This window comes from Schistocerca nitens, chromosome 10 (assembly GCF_023898315.1).
Source record: "Schistocerca nitens isolate TAMUIC-IGC-003100 chromosome 10, iqSchNite1.1, whole genome shotgun sequence".
In the NCBI taxonomy this organism is placed as follows: Eukaryota; Metazoa; Arthropoda; class Insecta; order Orthoptera; family Acrididae; genus Schistocerca; species Schistocerca nitens.
In genome coordinates this window covers 82,292,403-82,309,757 of record NC_064623.1, presented here as the reverse complement: position 1 = coordinate 82,309,757, position 17,355 = coordinate 82,292,403, and the positions used below count along the sequence as shown (strand labels likewise).

The following is a 17,355-nucleotide window of genomic DNA, read 5'->3' as shown; positions in this document are numbered from 1 at the left end:
AATGATTTATGTTCCTACCAGTGGATGGATGTACCATTAGCGAATACTTTGACATGAAGTTGTTGAAAATCATACTGCAGATCACAAAAGTGAAAATTACATATATGGGTCCCACCTAATGACATAACATTTAATCAAGTGAAACAAATTAGCTTTGAAATCATATGAAAAATGGGCTGTTTCAGACTGATGACATTCTCCAGCCTGCAGTTCTGTGTTTATCACTCAGGCAGTCCTGCTGAGCACACCTGCACAGACCTGCCTTCTGGCTGTCTCATCGCTGCCCGCAGGCCTATCCTGTGCTGCCGGTGCATCTTCAACAGCACGATCCTGTCCCAGGGACATTGCCCACCGGTTGCTGCATATACACTGCTCTATGTTAATGTATATTTCTTAATAAAGAGTTTAGGCAACAGATTGGCTGCCTAGATTGTCTGCACCTCCACACACCTCCAGCTATTCACTCATACCTTTACTACATACCCAGTTATATGACATATACGCTGGACACAGGTTGACTGGAGACACGTAGCACAGTCTGACAAGTCATGATTGTACTTCTTTCTAAATGGTCCAACGCACTGAGTGCATCGACAGGTCAATGAGATGGTTAACCGGCAGTGTGTGAAGGGTCATAACTCAGATAGAATGAGGTCCTGTGTTGTTTTGGGATGTTTTTTGAAGCATAACTTAGGCCCACTCTTTTGTGTTACTATGATCATGAACCAGAATGTTCACATCAACATCCTCAGTGTCCAAGTACACTAAACTCTCACTAACGTTAGTAATCTGTCCCACATCCAGCCTCTAGTCGCTCAATTCTTGTGTACAAGGATGTTGTTAGTAAATTACGATGTTAAACAGTGCTATAGGTGTTTGTAATTGAGGCTGTCTTCATGGTTCAGTATCACAGCTTCTAAAAGGAAACAAAATTATGCTAGATCTCAAACAGAAACTCGAAATTCGAGATAAGGTGACCTGAGATTCTTCGTAGTAATCCATTGCTGCCGAGTACTAATCAAAAGTGTACATGAAAGTTATGATGGATGTGATGAAGAAGAGGACATGGAGGACAGAAAATGAAAATATCTGACACTGCTGGTACTGAAGTTGCATACATCTTCCTGGAGTACATTATGCAACAATCAGAAACATGCAGTCTGTAGCAAGGCTTGTAAAGCCATTGTGTGATAAAGCATACTACCGTCATGTATCACCATTGTGATAATTAAAAATTTGGGACACGTTTCATAGTGAGTGATACTACTGCACATGTACAAATTCGAGGACTAAGTTTTCTGCGAAAATAAATGTATCTTTGCATTCAATATAGTATAGTCCCAATGTCTTTACACTAAATTTAAAACACTCTCAATAAACCAACACTTCCGCTAATCCAGCACCAACATGCGCAAGGAATGGCTGGATTAGCAAGAGTCCTTAGTATATTGCCCATTTTACTACATCTTCACGATGAGTGTGCTCCGGACACTTACGTCTTCCGAGATAACAATATATATGTTCGCAGGGCTGCAGACATATGTTCCTCATTTGATGAAAACTCATAAATACAATGATCAGCCAGAACATCATGACCACCTGCCTAATTGCCATTGTGTCCACCTATGGCACAGATAACAGCAGCGACACATCACGGCACGGAAGCAATGAGGCCTCGGTAGGTTGCTGGAGGACGATGGCACCACATATGCACATAGAAGTCACATATTCCTGTAAATTCCGGGGAGGCGGGCAATGAGCTTGGACACCATGTTCAATTGCATCCCAGATTTGTTAAATCGCATTCAGCCTGGTGAGTTGGGGGGCTAGCACATCAATTGGAACTCGCCATTGTGTTTCTCAAACCACTCCACCATACTCCTGGCTTGTGACATGGCACATTATTATTCTGAAAAATGCCACTGCCATCGAGAAATGTTATCGTTATGAAGGGGTGTATGTGGTCTGGAACCAATGTACAATACTCTGTAGCCATTGTGGTGCCTTGCTCAACCTCAGCTGGACCTGTGGATACCCACGCGAATATTCCTCAGAGCGTAATGGATCTGCTGCCAGCTTGTCTCTGTCCCACAGTACGGGTGAGGAGCTGATCTCCTGAAAGGCAACAGATTCACACCCTTCCATTGGGATGATGAAGAAGATACCAAGATTTATCAGACTGTGCAATGCTCTGCCACTGCATCAATGTCCAGTGCTGACGGTCATGGGGCCCTTTTCAGTCATAGTTGTCAATTTTGGGGGTGTTAACATTGGCACATGCTCGGATCGTCAGCTGTGGAGGCCCACTGTTAGGAGTGTTCGGTGCACTGTGTGTTCACACACACTTGTACTTTGCCCAGCATTAGTGTTTGGCAAACCATCCTTGGCTTACATTTCGGCAAGGTAATGTCCACACACACATGGCGAGTTTCTACTGCTTGTCTTTGTGCTTGCCAAACCCTACCTTAGCCAGCAAGGCTGTCTGATCTCTCCCCAACTGACAACATTTTGAGCATAATGGGCAGGGCCCTACAACCAGCTCAGGATTCTGGTGATCTAATGTGCCAATTGGAAAGCCACCATGCTATCAATCAATGCCAAGCTGAATAACTGCCTGCGTAAGAGCTAAAGCTGAACCGCTTTCTTAATTAGTGAAGCTCTTTTGCTTGAATAAATAATTCATTTTTCCTGAAATTGTAATAATTTATTTGTCTGTGCATGCACATCACATCTACTGATTTCTGCCCCATATGGATAATTCTGTCATGTGCTGCCCCCCCCCCCCCCCCCCTTTCTGTTTTCTTAGAGTGTGCATTAATGCCTAGGCCATTCAGCCAAAAAGCTGCAGTTCCTTCAGTTCATATAGATCTGCTTTTTATCCTGGGAAAGCTCTAACGTTGTATTCACAATACAGTCAATTGTCTGACACAGACCACCACAATCACATTGAGGGTTGAGGATTTGCCCCATTTGTACAAAAAGTCCTGGCAGATTCCATGTGATGTTCGAATCCTATTAAAGGCTTACCACTTTCGGTGAGGAAGTTAGAACCCATTAGGTCATTCTGTGGCATCGGACGTGGGCGCTGAATTGTCAAGTTGTTGGCACTCCAGTCTGTCCGCCACTGGGCAATGATGATCAAGCCTGTGTCTGGTAGTTGCCTCACTACGACTAATGGTGGTTTCCTGGACCTCAACCTTCGTAAGTGATATACCGGGTGATCAAAAAGTCAGTATAAATTTGAAAACTGAATCAACCATGGAATAATGTAGATAGAGAGATAAAAATTGACTCACATGCTTGGAATGACATGGGGTTTTATTAGAACAAAAAAAGAAGTTCACAAAATGTCCAACAGATGGCGCTGGACAGCAGAACGTCAGTGACTGCGAATGACAATCGTGTATAAAAGGAGCTGTAATGAGAGAGAAGAGAACCACTTGTATGAATATCAAGAGCTCAGATGGCAACCCAGTTCTAAGCAAAGAAGGGAAGGCAGAAAGGTGGAAGGAGTATATAGAGGGTTTATACAAGGGCGATGTACTTGAGGACAGTATTACGGAAATGGAAGAGGATGTAGATGAAGATGAAATGGGAGATAAGATACTGCTTGAAGAGTTTGACAGAGCACTGAAAGACCTGAGTCGAAACAAGGCCCCGGGAGTAGACAACATTCCATTAGAACTACTGATGGCCTTGGGAGAGCCAGTCATGACAAAACTCTACCATCTGGTGAGCAAGATGTATGAGACAGGCGAAATACCCACAGACTTCAAGAAGAATATAATAATTCCAATACCAAAGAAAGCAGGTGTTGACAGATGTGAAAATTACCGAACTATCAGTTTAATAAGTCACAGCTGCAAAATACTAACGCGAATTCTTTACAGACGAATGGAAAGACTGGTAGAAGCGGACCTCGGGGAAGATCAGTATGGATTCCGTAGAAATGTTGGAACACGTGAGGCAATACTAACCTTACGACTTATCTTAGAAGAAAGATTAAGAAAAGGCAAACCTACGTTTCTAGCATTTGTAGACTTAGAGAAAGCTTTTGACAACGTTAACTGGAATACTCTCTTTCAAATTCTCAAGGTGGCAGGGGTAAAATACAGAGAGCGAAAGGCTATTTACAATTTGTACAGAAACCAGATGGCAGTTATAAGAGTCGAGGGACATGAAAGGGAAGCAGTGGTTGGGAAAGGAGTGAGACAGGGTTGTAGCCTCTCCCCGATGTTATTCAATCTGTATATTGAGCAAGCAGTAAAAGAAACAAAAGAAAAATTCGGAGTAGGTATTAAAATTCATGGAGAAGAAGTAAAAACTTTGAGGTTCGCCGATGACATTGTAATTCTGTCAGAGACAGCAAAGGACTTGGAAGAGCAGTTGAACGGAATGGACAGTGTCTTGAAAGGAGGATATAAGATGAACATCAACAAAAGCAAAACGAGGATAATGGAATGTAGTCAAATTAAATCGGGTGATGCTGAGGGGATTAGATTAGGAAATGAGACACTTAAAGTAGTAAAGGAGTTTTGCTATTTAGGGAGTAAAATAACTGATGATGGTCGAAGTAGAGAGGATATAAAATGTAGACTGGCAATGGCAAGGAAATCGTTTCTGAAGAAGAGAAATTTGTTAACATCGAGTATAGATTTAAGTGTCAGGAAGTCGTTTCTGAAAGTATTTGTATGGAGTGTAGCCATTTATGGAAGTGAAACATGGACAATAACCAGTTTGGACAAGAAGAGAATAGAAGCTTTCGAAATGTGGTGCTACAGAAGAATGCTGAAGATAAGGTGGGTAGATCACGTAACTAATGAGGAGGTATTGAATAGGATTGGGGAGAAGAGAAATTTGTGGCACAACTTGACTAGAAGAAGGGATCAGTTGGTAGGACATGTTTTGAGGCATCAAGGGATCACAAATTTAGCATTGGAGGGCAGCGTGGAGGGTAAAAATCGTAGAGGGAGACCAAGAGATCAATACACTAAGCAGATTCAGAAGGATGTAGGTTGCAGTGTGTACTGGGAGATGAAGAAGCTTGCACAGGATAGAGTAGCATGGAGAGCTGCATCAAACCAGTCTCAGGACTGAAGACCACAACAACAACAACAATGAGAGAGAATCAGATGCGCCAGCAGTCGCAGCATGTTGATGTTACCTGAAAAGGTGCTTTTAGTGAAGCTGTATTATCAGAATGGGGAATGTGCTAGTTCAGTTTTACGATCCTATCGCCATAAGAAGGGGATCTGAATGGGTAAAGGTCCGTTGACAAATGCAGCTGTGGCGAGAATGATTTCGAAGTTCGAAGTCACGGGTTGCTTTAGACGATAGACCCCGTAGTGGCCGACCGAGCACAAGGCGTAATGCTGCTGAGACAGTTAAGGAAGAAATGGAGACTGTAGCGGGTTCGTCTATGCACGGGGAAGTCAGCGCTCATGCAGTCGCACGTCGCACTGGAATTCCATACACTACTGTTTGGTTGGCACTTAGGAGTACCCTCCAATGCTATCCGTACAAAATCCACCGGCATCATGAACTGTTACCTGGCAATTTAGTGAAGCGGAGGGCATTTGCGGTGTGGGAGTTTCAAAAGATGGTGAAAGATGACGATTGGTTGAGTAGCGTGTTGTGGACCGACGAAGCTCATTTCACACTCCGAGGGTCTGTCAACGCCCACAACTGCAGAATTTGGGCTACCAAAAATCCTAGAACTGTTGTGGAAACTCCATTGCACGACGAAAAAGTCACGGTATGGGTTGGATTTACCACATCTACCATTATCGGGCCTTTTTTCTTCGAGGAAATGTATGATTCTGGTTTTGTAACTGCTACCGTTACGGGTGAAAGGTATGCTGATATGTTACAGAATCACATCATCCCCAGCCTGGCTGATAACACCTGCTGGAACAGACGATGTTTATGCAGGATGGCGCTCCACCCCATATTGCTAGATGCAACCGTGTGGGCTGCAGATTACTCGACTTGCGCCATAGGGTGGTGGGGTTTCGGGTTCCGGTGGATAGGACAGGAGTCCACTACACGCAGCAAGCGGCTACACGGGTAGCAGGGGTTGTGTGCCATGGACTGGGCGGTTTTTTAGGTTAGATGGCCTCGGGCAAGTACAGAAAGGGCAGCAGCCTCAAAGGGTGCGGGGCAAAGTCAGGACATGCAGGGGCCAAGCAGCAATCGGTATTGTAATTGTAAACTGTCGAAGCTGCATTGGTAAAGTACCGGAATTTCAAGCGCTGATAGAAAGCACCGAAGCTGAAATCGTTATAGGTACAGAAAGCTGGCTGAAGCCAGAGATAAATTCTGCCGAAATTTTTACAAAGGCACAGACGGTGTTTAGAAAGGATAGATTGCATGCAACCGGTGGTGGCGTGTTTGTCGCTGTTGGTAGTTTTTCCTGTAGTGAAGTAGAAGTGGATAGTTCCTGTGAATTATTATGGGTGGAGGTTACACTCAACAACCGAGCTAGGTTAATAGTTGGCTCCTTTTACCGACCTCCCGACTCAGCAGCATTAGTGGCAGAACAAATGAGAGAAAATTTGGAATACATTTCACATAAATTTTCTCAGCATGTTATAGTCCTAGGTGGAGATTTAAATTTACCAGATATAGACTGGGACACTCAGATGTTTAGGACGGGTGGTAGGGACAGAGCATCGAGTGACATTATACTGAGTGCACTATCCGAAAATTACCTCGAGCAATTAAACAGAGAACCGACTCGTGGAGATAACATCTTGGACCTATTGATAACAAACAGACCCGAACTTTTCGACTCTGAAAGTGCAGAACAGGGAATCAGTGATCATAAGGCCGTTGCAGCATCCCTGAATATGGAAGTTAATAGGAATATAAAAAAAGGGAGGAAGGTTTATCTGTTCAGCATGAGTAATAGAAGGCAGATTTCAAACTACCTAATAGATCAAAACGAAAATTTCTGTTCCGACACTGACAATGTTGAGTGTTCATGGAAAAAGTTCAAGGCAATCGTAAAATGCGTTTTAGACTGGTACGTGCCGAGTAAAACTGTGAGGGACGGGAAAAACCCACCGCGGTTCAACAACCAAGTTAGGAAACTACTGCGAAAGCAAAGAGAGCTTCACTCCAAGTGTACACGCAGCCAAAACCTCTCAGACAAACAGAAGCTAAACGATGTCAAAGTTAGCGTAAGGAGGGCTATGCGTGAAGCATTCAGTGAATTCGAAAGTAAAATTCTATGTACCGACTTGACAGAAAATCCTAGGAAGTTCTGGTCTTACGTTAAATCAGTAAGTGGCTCGAAACAGCATATCCAGACACTCCGGGATGATGATGGCATTGAAACAGATGATGACACGCGTAAAGCTCAAATACTAAACACCTTTTTCCAAAGCTGTTTCACAGAGGAAGACCGCACTGCAGTTCCTTCTCTAAATCCTCGCACAAATGAAAAAATGGCTGACATCGAAATAAGTGTCCAAGGAATAGAAAAGCAACTGGAATCACTCAACAGAGGAAACTCCACTGGACCTGACGGGATACCAATTTGATTCTACACAGAGTACGCGAAAGAATTTGCCCCCCTTCTAACAGCCATGTACCGCAAGTCTCTAGAGGAATGGAAGGTTCCAAATGATTGGTAAAGAGCACAGGTAGTCCCAGTCTTCAAGAAGGGTCGTCGAGCAGATGCGCAAAACTATAGACCTATATCTCTGATGTCGATCTGTTGTAGAATTTTAGAACATGTTTTTTGCTCGTGTATCATGTCGTTTTTGGAAACCCAGAATCTACTCTGTAGGAATCAACATGGATTCCGGAAACAGCGATCGTGTGAGACCCAACTCACTTTATTTGTTCATGAGACCCAGAAAATATTAGATACAGGCTCCCAGGTAGATGCTATTTTCCTTGACTTCCAGAAGGCGTTCGATACAGTTCCGCACTGTCGCCTGATAAACAAAGTAAGAGCCTACGGAATATCAGACCAGCTGTGTGGCTGGATTGAAGAGTTTTTAGCAAACAGAACACAGCATGTTGTTATCACTGGAGAGATGTCTACAGACACTAAAGTAACCTCTGGCGTGCCACAGGGGAGTGTTATGGGACCATTGCTTTTCACAATATATATAAATGACCTAGTAGATAGTGTCGGGTGTTCCGTGCGGCTTTTTGCGGATGATGCTGTAGTATACAGAGAAGTTGCAGCATTAGAAAATTGTAGCGAAATGCAGGAAGATCTGCAGCGGATAGGCACTTTGTGCAGGGAGTGGCAACTGACCCTTAACATAGACAAATGTTATGTATTGCGAATACATAGAAAGAAGGATCCTTTATTGTATGATTATATGATAGCGGAACAAACACTGGTAGCAGTTACTTCTGTAAAATATCCGGGAGTGTGCACACGGAACGATTTGAAGTGGAATGATCACACAAAATTAATTGTTGGTAAGGCGGGTGCCAGGTTGAGATTCATTGGGAGAGTCCTTAGAAAATGTAGTCCATCAACAAAAGAGGTGGCTTACAAAACACTCGTTCGACCTATACTTGAGTATTGCTCATCAGTGTGGGATCCGTACCAGATCGGGTTGACGGAGGAGATAGAGAAGATCCAAAGAAGAGCGGCGCGTTTCGTCACAGGGTTATTTGGTAACCGTGATAGCATTACAGAGATGTTTATCAAACTCAAGTGGCAGACTCTGCAAGAGAGGCGTTCTGCATTGCGGTGTAGCTTGCTCACCAGGTTTCGAGAGGGTGCATTTCTGGATGAGGTATCGAATATATTGCTTCCCCCTACTTATACCTCCCGAGGAGATCACGAATGTAAAATTAGAGAGATTCGAGCGTGCACGGAGGCTTTCAGACAGTCGTTCTTCCCGCGAACCATACGCGACTGGAACAGAAAAGGGAGGTAATGACAGTGGCACGTAAAGTGCCCTCCGCCACACACCGTTGGGTGGCTTCCGGCGTATAATTGTAGATGTAGATGCGTGAAAGATCTCTTGCATGCATCGTTTGGTGATGATCGTGTGCTCAGCCGCCACTTTCGTCATGCTCGGCCTCTCAGGTCCCTAGACCTCAGTCCGTGCGACATGCTTTACAGTGCAGTTCACAACATTATTCCTCAACTACAGCTATTGTTGAGGAATGATGGTGGACATATTGAGCATTTCCTGTAAAGAAAATCATCTTTGCTTTGTCTTACTTTTTTATGCTAATTATTGCTATTCTGATCAGATGAAGCGCCATCTGTCGGACATTTTTTGAATGTTTGTATTTATTGGCTCTAATAAAACCTCATGCCATTCCAAGCATGTGTGTCAATTTGTATCTCTCTATCTACATTATTCTGTGATTTATTCAGTTTTCAAATTTATACTGACTTTTTGATCACCCAGCACAAGACATGTCGTCATGCACTGCCAATTCTGCATCACTTTGAATCCTCCTCAACTGTTTGTCCAAGATATCCTTCCTGCGTAGTGGATGTGGGGCAATGTAGTTCAGCATGGGAGAACTTCTGATGCATCCACTGATGGTACACCTCGTATTGCGTAGTCTGACATCCTAGTCTCCTTACACAGCTGTTCACAGCGGAGCAGTATCTGCTGACAGAGTACATAAGTCCTAGGGCAGACCTCTCTGTGTGAAAGTGTATGCTCCCCACCTGCTACCACAAAAGTTATGCAGGGTATCGTTGCATGTGTTGACTTTAGTTGCTGCTGCTTCTAGGGGTTTCCTTAAGGACAGGATGTAATCCAGTATGATGCCAAGATACTTGAGAAACTGATTATGGGGAGGCAGTTTGGTGTTGAGTTATACTTAAGGGATTTTGAGGCTTCCCTATTATTCAAAACAGGTTGTGTCTGTTTTGCTCATGTTGACAGTCGGTCTCCAGTCAGTAGAATTTCTCAGCAACTTTAAGACCCTGTGAAGGAGACTGTCAGTATCTTCCATCCACCTGGCTTGGACAGCTATGGCCAGATCCTCAGTATAACCAAATTTATATAATTTTGTCTCTGCCATGTCTCATATGTGCAGGTTAAAAAGAGCAGGTGCCAGCACAGGTCCTTGAGAGCTGCCGGTGATTACTTTCCAGACCCTATTTATGTTATCACCCATTACTATTTTTAAGGTTCTGTCACATAGCATGTTAATGACAAGGTGTAAGAGTTTCTGGCATGGAATGGTGCAGTGCAGTCAGTATCGTAGACCATCTTTCCACAAGGTATCATATGCAGTAGTGAAATCTAGAAAGACTGCCAGCATCTTGAGTCCTTGTCAGAACCCTGCTTTGATGGGGCCAGTTAGGCTGAGTACCTGGTCTTCACAGCTTCTGTTGTGGGAAAAGCTGGCTTGTTCCACTTGTAGACGTTCTTTCAGTATTGATTCTGTCTGGCTAAGAATGAGCCTTTCCAACAGATTCCAGGTGGTACTTAGGAGGGAAATCAGACGACAGTCTGGTTTGCCTGGCTTTGGCAAAGATATTATTAGCTATACAGAAGTTTGTATGGTAGTCAAGTGATGGCCTGTTGTACAATCCTCTCGTGTGAATGATTTTTTAAAAATGTTCTGCTTATTGACCTTATGTGCAACCAGAAGTTTCTAGGATTTTCAGCAGGGTCTTTCGCTAATGTAGGGTGATGGGGGTTGTTGAATGCTTTGAGCATCGACCTTTTTATAAACACGTGAATTTCTAAATAATTTTTGCTTGTTGGTATTTCTGTATTTTTTTAACAGAGTGCAATAATCTATGTTTTATCAGCATTTTCTGAATTTTGTTATTGAACCACAGTATTTTCTGTCCTTAATCCACTTCCACAGCACATACTTCTCCATAGTGTGATTTACAATCAGTTTAAACTTTGCCCATAATTCCTCATATCCATTACACTGTAACAAGACATCCTCCTCCAGCATTACTTTTCCTCAACAGTGGTTGTCGATACCAATATTATTTTTCAAATTTTGGACAGGTCAATATTATCTCAGTTGCTTTTTTGAAAACTTCCATATAATTTTATACACAGTATGTTATATTTCAAGCTAAAATTTATGAAAAGGAATTACTTTATAAAAGATTTTAGTTTCAATGTTATAATCGACAAGTACTAGTTCTGAGTGTACAGTTAAAATTCTTTTTTTTATAGAAACATTTGAAAGTATGCATTATTTGCACACTTAAAATTTCTATTATTAATTACACAATCCTGTACTGTTTATTATGTTTATTTCTGGATTCATTTGTGAAATAATAATCAAAATTAATAATGTAACGAAAACTAGTAGGAATTCATTTGTCAAGAAAAATTGTAAATCCTTTGGAATAAGGTGCAACAGTGTAATTTTGACTTCGTTAATGCGAAAAATCAAAATACTGAATGATATACTAAAATGAGAGAAAATCAGTGGAAAATATATTTCCATAAAAATTCTGCAACAACAATCTTCCAATTTATTTAGTTCAAACCAACCATAAGGACCCAACATTAGATTTTCAGCTTAGATGCCTAGACAAGAAGAAGTGGAACCATTTCAACATGACAAGCTAAGTAAACTTGAAAGTTATTTTACTCTTCGCTCGTCTCAAATCTTCATAAAGACTTTGCTTATCGATTACTTGGATTGGGCATTGTTTAATGTGGCCAATAGATGGAAGGAAGGGGGAGATTACAAGATCAGGGATGGATGTACGAAAATGCTCAAGAATTGGTTGAAATAGGATTTTGTTAAGTGTCCTCTTTTATAAGGATTACACTTCTGGGTTCATCCAATAAATCTCACATTTGCCCCCCCCCCCCCTCCCCGGTTCGAAACTGGTTGGTCTACCTTAAATCACTCTGGACAGAATCTCAGACACTTAGACTTACAAGTCTGTGAATGAAAGCCAATCACCATAGCAGGGCAATGTTTATCAGAAAGTTAACTTCCCTGAGCGTTAATCCATTGCTAAAAAGATAAATTCATTCAATGTTAAAGTGTTACTTTACAGGAGTTTTATTGGAAGTTGAAGTTAATTTGTAGTAGTAAAACTATATCTGTGAGTGTAGTGAAATGAGCAAGTGAATCAAACACATTACCACTTTTTAAATACAAAATTTTTGGTTGGCAAAGTTTAGGTAGGACAAAAAAATTTAATCATTTACTTTTATAATTATTTAGTTATCAATATTGAATCACGTGAGACTCAAAATACAGGAGAATAAGCTAGTATTTGATTCTTGGTGCATATTGCCCTTAATGAGATGAAGATTTAAGAATGTGTCCATCAATGATGTGTCTGCCCAATATTCTCCTCAAAACTGAACTTTTGCTGGGGTTTAAAGTTTTTAACAGCTTCTCAAGTGACTTCAGTTCGTCAACATGTAAAGGAATCATGTCTGGAACAACAAAATTTACTATGCACTGGTTCACTTTAGCTTGAGACACCCTGCTGCCAATTGCTGCAACGCCAAGACACACCAATGCTTCTCTGTTGTATTGTTTTAGACAGATAACTGCTACTGGCTCTGCCATTGATATCCGAATGCCCAACACTGATTTCTCTTTTTGGCTTGCCTCGACCGGACCCTGCCTTCAATGTTTCTTCAAACTGAACATACAGTGATTCAGTTGCTCTTTTTACATGTTGAAGTGTTGTTTCAAACGGTTAAGGCTCAAAGTATGAGTCCTAGAATTTGATTCCATGATTTACTTTCCACAGTCAATCCAATAACAAAAGTAGCAATTAATGCGAACTCAGTAAACAAACTACAATAAGCAGCCAACACCTATAGTTATTCTCACTCACACTCATACATCAATCGCGTAGCCATACAATTACATGACCAAAACTTGTCATAACATGATCTCCGCAGGTGGCACAGCACTATTTTTGTCATAAATAGTAGGTACCTAATTAACAATTAACAGACTCAAGGAAAGTTAACAGAAGTTAAAGAGACTGTTAATGTTTTTCAAACTTAAAAGTTAATTTGTTACTCAAAAAGTTAACTTTATTAACTAACAATTAATGGTCTTACGCCCAGCTATGCCAGCAACCAACTGCCAATAGCATAACAATATCACAGCTCTTCTCACCTGTTTATGCAAATTACATTCATTTCTTTGAGGGTCAGCTGCCAATCTTTGGACCATTCTATGCTGTAAATGATGAATTTAGGAATATACGACAACATATAGTTCCCATAGTGATCCTAAGGACAAAATTAGATTAATAACAGCCGACAAACCACATTTAAAAAGCCATTCTTCCCAAGCTCCATATATGAATGTAATGTAATGGGAAGAGATCCTAAAAATAGGTACAATGGGAAGGACCCTCTACTATGCACTTCACAGAGTATGGATGTAGATGTAGTTGCCAGCAAACAGCATCACAGGGCTGTAGCAATAGTCTGCCATGAAAAGTAGCAGTCCTGTCACACTATTTTAATGTCCATCAAACACTTCTGATGTTCAGTATGTTCATTTTCTAGAGACAACAATTACAGTGCTGGACTTTTAGCAGTAGTGTTCAGATCCTTTTCTGTCATCCAGGTCTACATACTACATAGTTTTCTGAGATCTTTTCCAGTGAATGACAGGAAATTTTCTTCAACAGAGTAATACGACCAATTTTCACAACCACATTCCCTCCCAACTAACTGAGCTACCACCCAATCTCTAAACACTGTGCTTTGGATACATTTTGAAACTTTACTTAATTTCATTTTACAGAAATCTGAAAGCTCAAATCTTGCTACCGTATCTCTTATGTATTGTGATTTCTTAGAATTCCCACCACTGTCAAACTTCTGGACACAGTGTAATACTGAGGTTCGAGTGGAGGAATACAATTTGAAACTTTTATAAGCTTCAGATTATGTAGGTTGCAATTACCTATTGTGTGTAAGTTACAGCAGTTCGATATATGACAGAATTACCTTTTCATGATGTAGTTGCCAATTAAGCACCAAAACATTAAATGAGACCCATTATCTCACATATGCGATTATAACCTTGAAAAATGGCTCACAGTCTGGTATTTGTCTTATTAAAATCAATATATATTACCAAACTAATAAATAAAACAATGGAAAATGCAGGGTGGAATGTATGCGAGTTGTGTGCAAGTTGCATTTGTGCGCGCGTGCGCGTGTGTATGTGTGTGTGTTTGTGTGTTTTCTAATGTTGACGAAGGCCTTAATGCCCGAAAGCTATAATTGCGAGAGCCTTTTTGTTGCGCCTATCTGCGACTCAGCATATCCACTATAAGGTGACTACAAACAAATAAATATATTGACATAGCTTATCTGAATAACCAATCTCATTTTGAAAATATATCTTTGATAAATGCCAGGTATGTGTTAACGACTAGTAAATAAAAGATATACAAGTCAGAATGAAACTGTCCAATTTTATTGAGTTATTATGGAAGACTATTTTCATTAATTTTGAATAGAACAACCAAAAATTAGAGTGCTCGTTAAGGTGATTCAAAACAGGTGCACAGTCTGCAAGGTAACCATTTACAAATCCCATATTTCTTCACAACCATTTCTCTTTCAGGCATAACAATAAAACAAGAATAAATAAATGTGTGATCTCTGTCACAAAAGCAACAAAAAGAATGAAATTTTATAAGATACAGTAACAACACTGTTTCATCTACACATTTAAAAATATACCTTTTGATAATTAAACGTCTAACATATCACAACTGTTGTTCTTAAAATAACACACAATGATAAAATGTTTCAGAGATGACAAATTTCAGGACACAATGTAAACAATAAATGCAAAGTAAGTTTTTTTTTATGAAAATGATCATGATTCTGCATTATCTGTGGAACAAAATATAACTTGGGTAGATAACAAAAATATGACCAAATTAGTGAAAGCACACAAACACACACTCCCTTATTTTGGATGAGAGAAAACTATCATTTCCTTTCAAAGCTTGTCCTCTGCTGATTCTTTAATACGTTTAATAAAGAATGGCCTTAGTAGATTTTGCCATCAAAACTACTTTAGACTAATTAATCACATGTTTTGAACGTTTCAATAGTATTTCTTGGTTGAATACTGAAGATAATCATAAACACTCTTCATGAACATGTTACTGACAATAGCCACAACACTTTCTTAAGTCTGGTCCCCAAACTAAAGTCTTCAACAATAACATCATTCTGGCATGTTGCTCTGTCACAGCCACTTGAAATGCAGGCCAACAAGTCCTCATAGCATAGAGGGCATTATCACTATCACCCATAAAGTTGTTCAAATGCCACAAAATATAAAAACCTGCCCATTACCTAAGATAAAATTATTTATCTGACATAAAAATCCAGAATCTGAGATGAAATTGATGTGCAAAATTTAAAGGAAATAATCCCAGAATATTCTACATTGGCATATAAACTTTATCGAAAATTTAAAATCAATAAATTATCCTACCACTGCTTTACACTTGACAGCATTTGATGCATGCAGTAAATCTCAGTGCATTTTCAAAATATATGCACCTGTCTTCGTCTATAATGAAGTTTAATTAACAGACAGATATGCATTTTCTATCACAATATATCTTGACCACTATTATAAAAGTTTCCTTCTACAGAAATCGCGATCTAAAAATTCAGGAACTACAGGTAATGAAGGATGCTGGACGACACATTGTTTACGTAATGAGAAACATGTCTTCAAATGATTGATGAAACAACTCTTGAATTTGTCTTACCCCCCTCTTTAACAACAATACATGTACCTAATATCAGATGGAAATATTTCAAATCTGTAAAAACTTTTATCAAAATACTGATTTCACTGGTCACATGTAACAGTATATAAACAAGACTACTAAAACTTAATATTGTACAGTTATCCACAGAAACAAATCTGCGCGCACGCGCACGCTCACGCTCACACACACACACGCACACACAGGTAAGGCACATCATTGGGCTAATACTTTGGAACAGTTAAAACAACAGGAAAATAAAATGGAGAGAAGAATCAAACAACAATATGTTAATGGTGTTGGCCAACTATCACAATCCATTTTGTAGGATATGGAATGCAGCACCAAGAGCCCAGCTGATCTCATGACCATCAATTTTCTTGTACAACTGAAAAAAAGAAGAAAAGCCGTATTCAGAATGGACTATTTGGATAATTGAACAAAGTTTGTTTTTAAAAATAAGTTCTTTTTTATAAATACTTACTACAGTGCTACAGCTGGAAAACTGCACAATGCACTGTAAGTACCTTCATATATCTTAGTTACCAGCAGTACCCTAACTGAAGCATTCATAGCCAACTAAATTCATTAGTCATTATTTAAAATGACTTAATCTTTTAAAAATACTGCCAAGTGTTAATGATAAATTGTGATCAATCTTCTATGCATAGAAGCCATGAAAGTGGTAAAAATTAATTGGCAGATCAGAGAAGTTTACAGAGGAAGCCGTATCAACAAGGCAATGGTAAAAAAATGGGCTACAGCAGTTAAAGGTGGCCATCATCCATGCAGACTTGGTGCAGAAATTTGATGCAAAAGTTCCAGAAAACATATGCTTTATTATTTTTTCCTTACCAGATGAGGTTCCTCAAGTTGCAACATATGTCCTTTGTGAAATTCTTAAAGAAGTCAAAATTATGTACACATTAAGTACTAAAAATGCTGTCTGCAGTCGAGCAGTTGAGTAGTACAGAAAAAGGGGTGATGAGTTTTTTAGTTGAACTGCTGAACTGTCAGTAAAAATAAACAACAGTCAGCACCACAACAATGGCCATTCAGAAGTGGCTGTCAATTCAGGCAACAGACTTATTAAAATAGAATTTAGAATCTGACTGTATGCTGTTTTACGTATCCAGGTATTGGCTGAAATTACACTGAAAAGGAGAGTAAACAAGGAAACATGACAAAATCTAAATTGGGCTACAAGTAAGTAAATGAACTCTGCTTCTTTGCGAATACAGTGTGCCCAGAAAGTCCCCATACTCCTACACCAATAGAGTATACACACAAAATCCATGTATCCAGCAGATCTGTATGTGCACCATCACACCTTATACAGATATCTATGAGTCATTTTCTTATCAACATCTTATGGAGCACCTCAGGAGCTGCACATAGAAAGGGTTCCTCAACTCTTTTAAAAATGCCTTCATTAGTCTTATAGCAACATTTAGCCAGATGGGGCTTCATTATTCCCCATAATGAGTTGCCTGGTGTGATGAGGTACAACCAGGTACTGTGATGACATTCCAGCCTCTATCTTAACCCAGAATGTGTTCCTTTCCAACCCTCATGCATCATGAGATTTTCCTTAGACCAGAAGACCATATTCCTCCTGTGTGAATTGCAATATGTAGCAA

The 17,355-nt window shown here is 40.1% G+C and overlaps 1 protein-coding gene across 3 annotated transcripts in view; it reads right to left on the bottom strand.

Moving 5' to 3' along the window:
* Window positions 1-14,372: 14,372 nt before the first annotated feature.
* LOC126210166 (ectonucleoside triphosphate diphosphohydrolase 5) overlaps window positions 14,373-17,355 on the bottom strand; it is a 50,138-nt gene continuing 47,155 nt past the window's right edge. For all 3 annotated transcript variants that reach the window (XM_049939321.1, XM_049939323.1, XM_049939322.1), the window contains exon 12: window positions 14,373-16,103. In XM_049939321.1, coding sequence (XP_049795278.1) covers window positions 16,026-16,103 — 78 coding nt within the window. In that variant the 3' untranslated portion in view covers window positions 14,373-16,025. The remainder of the gene's footprint in view (window positions 16,104-17,355) is intronic.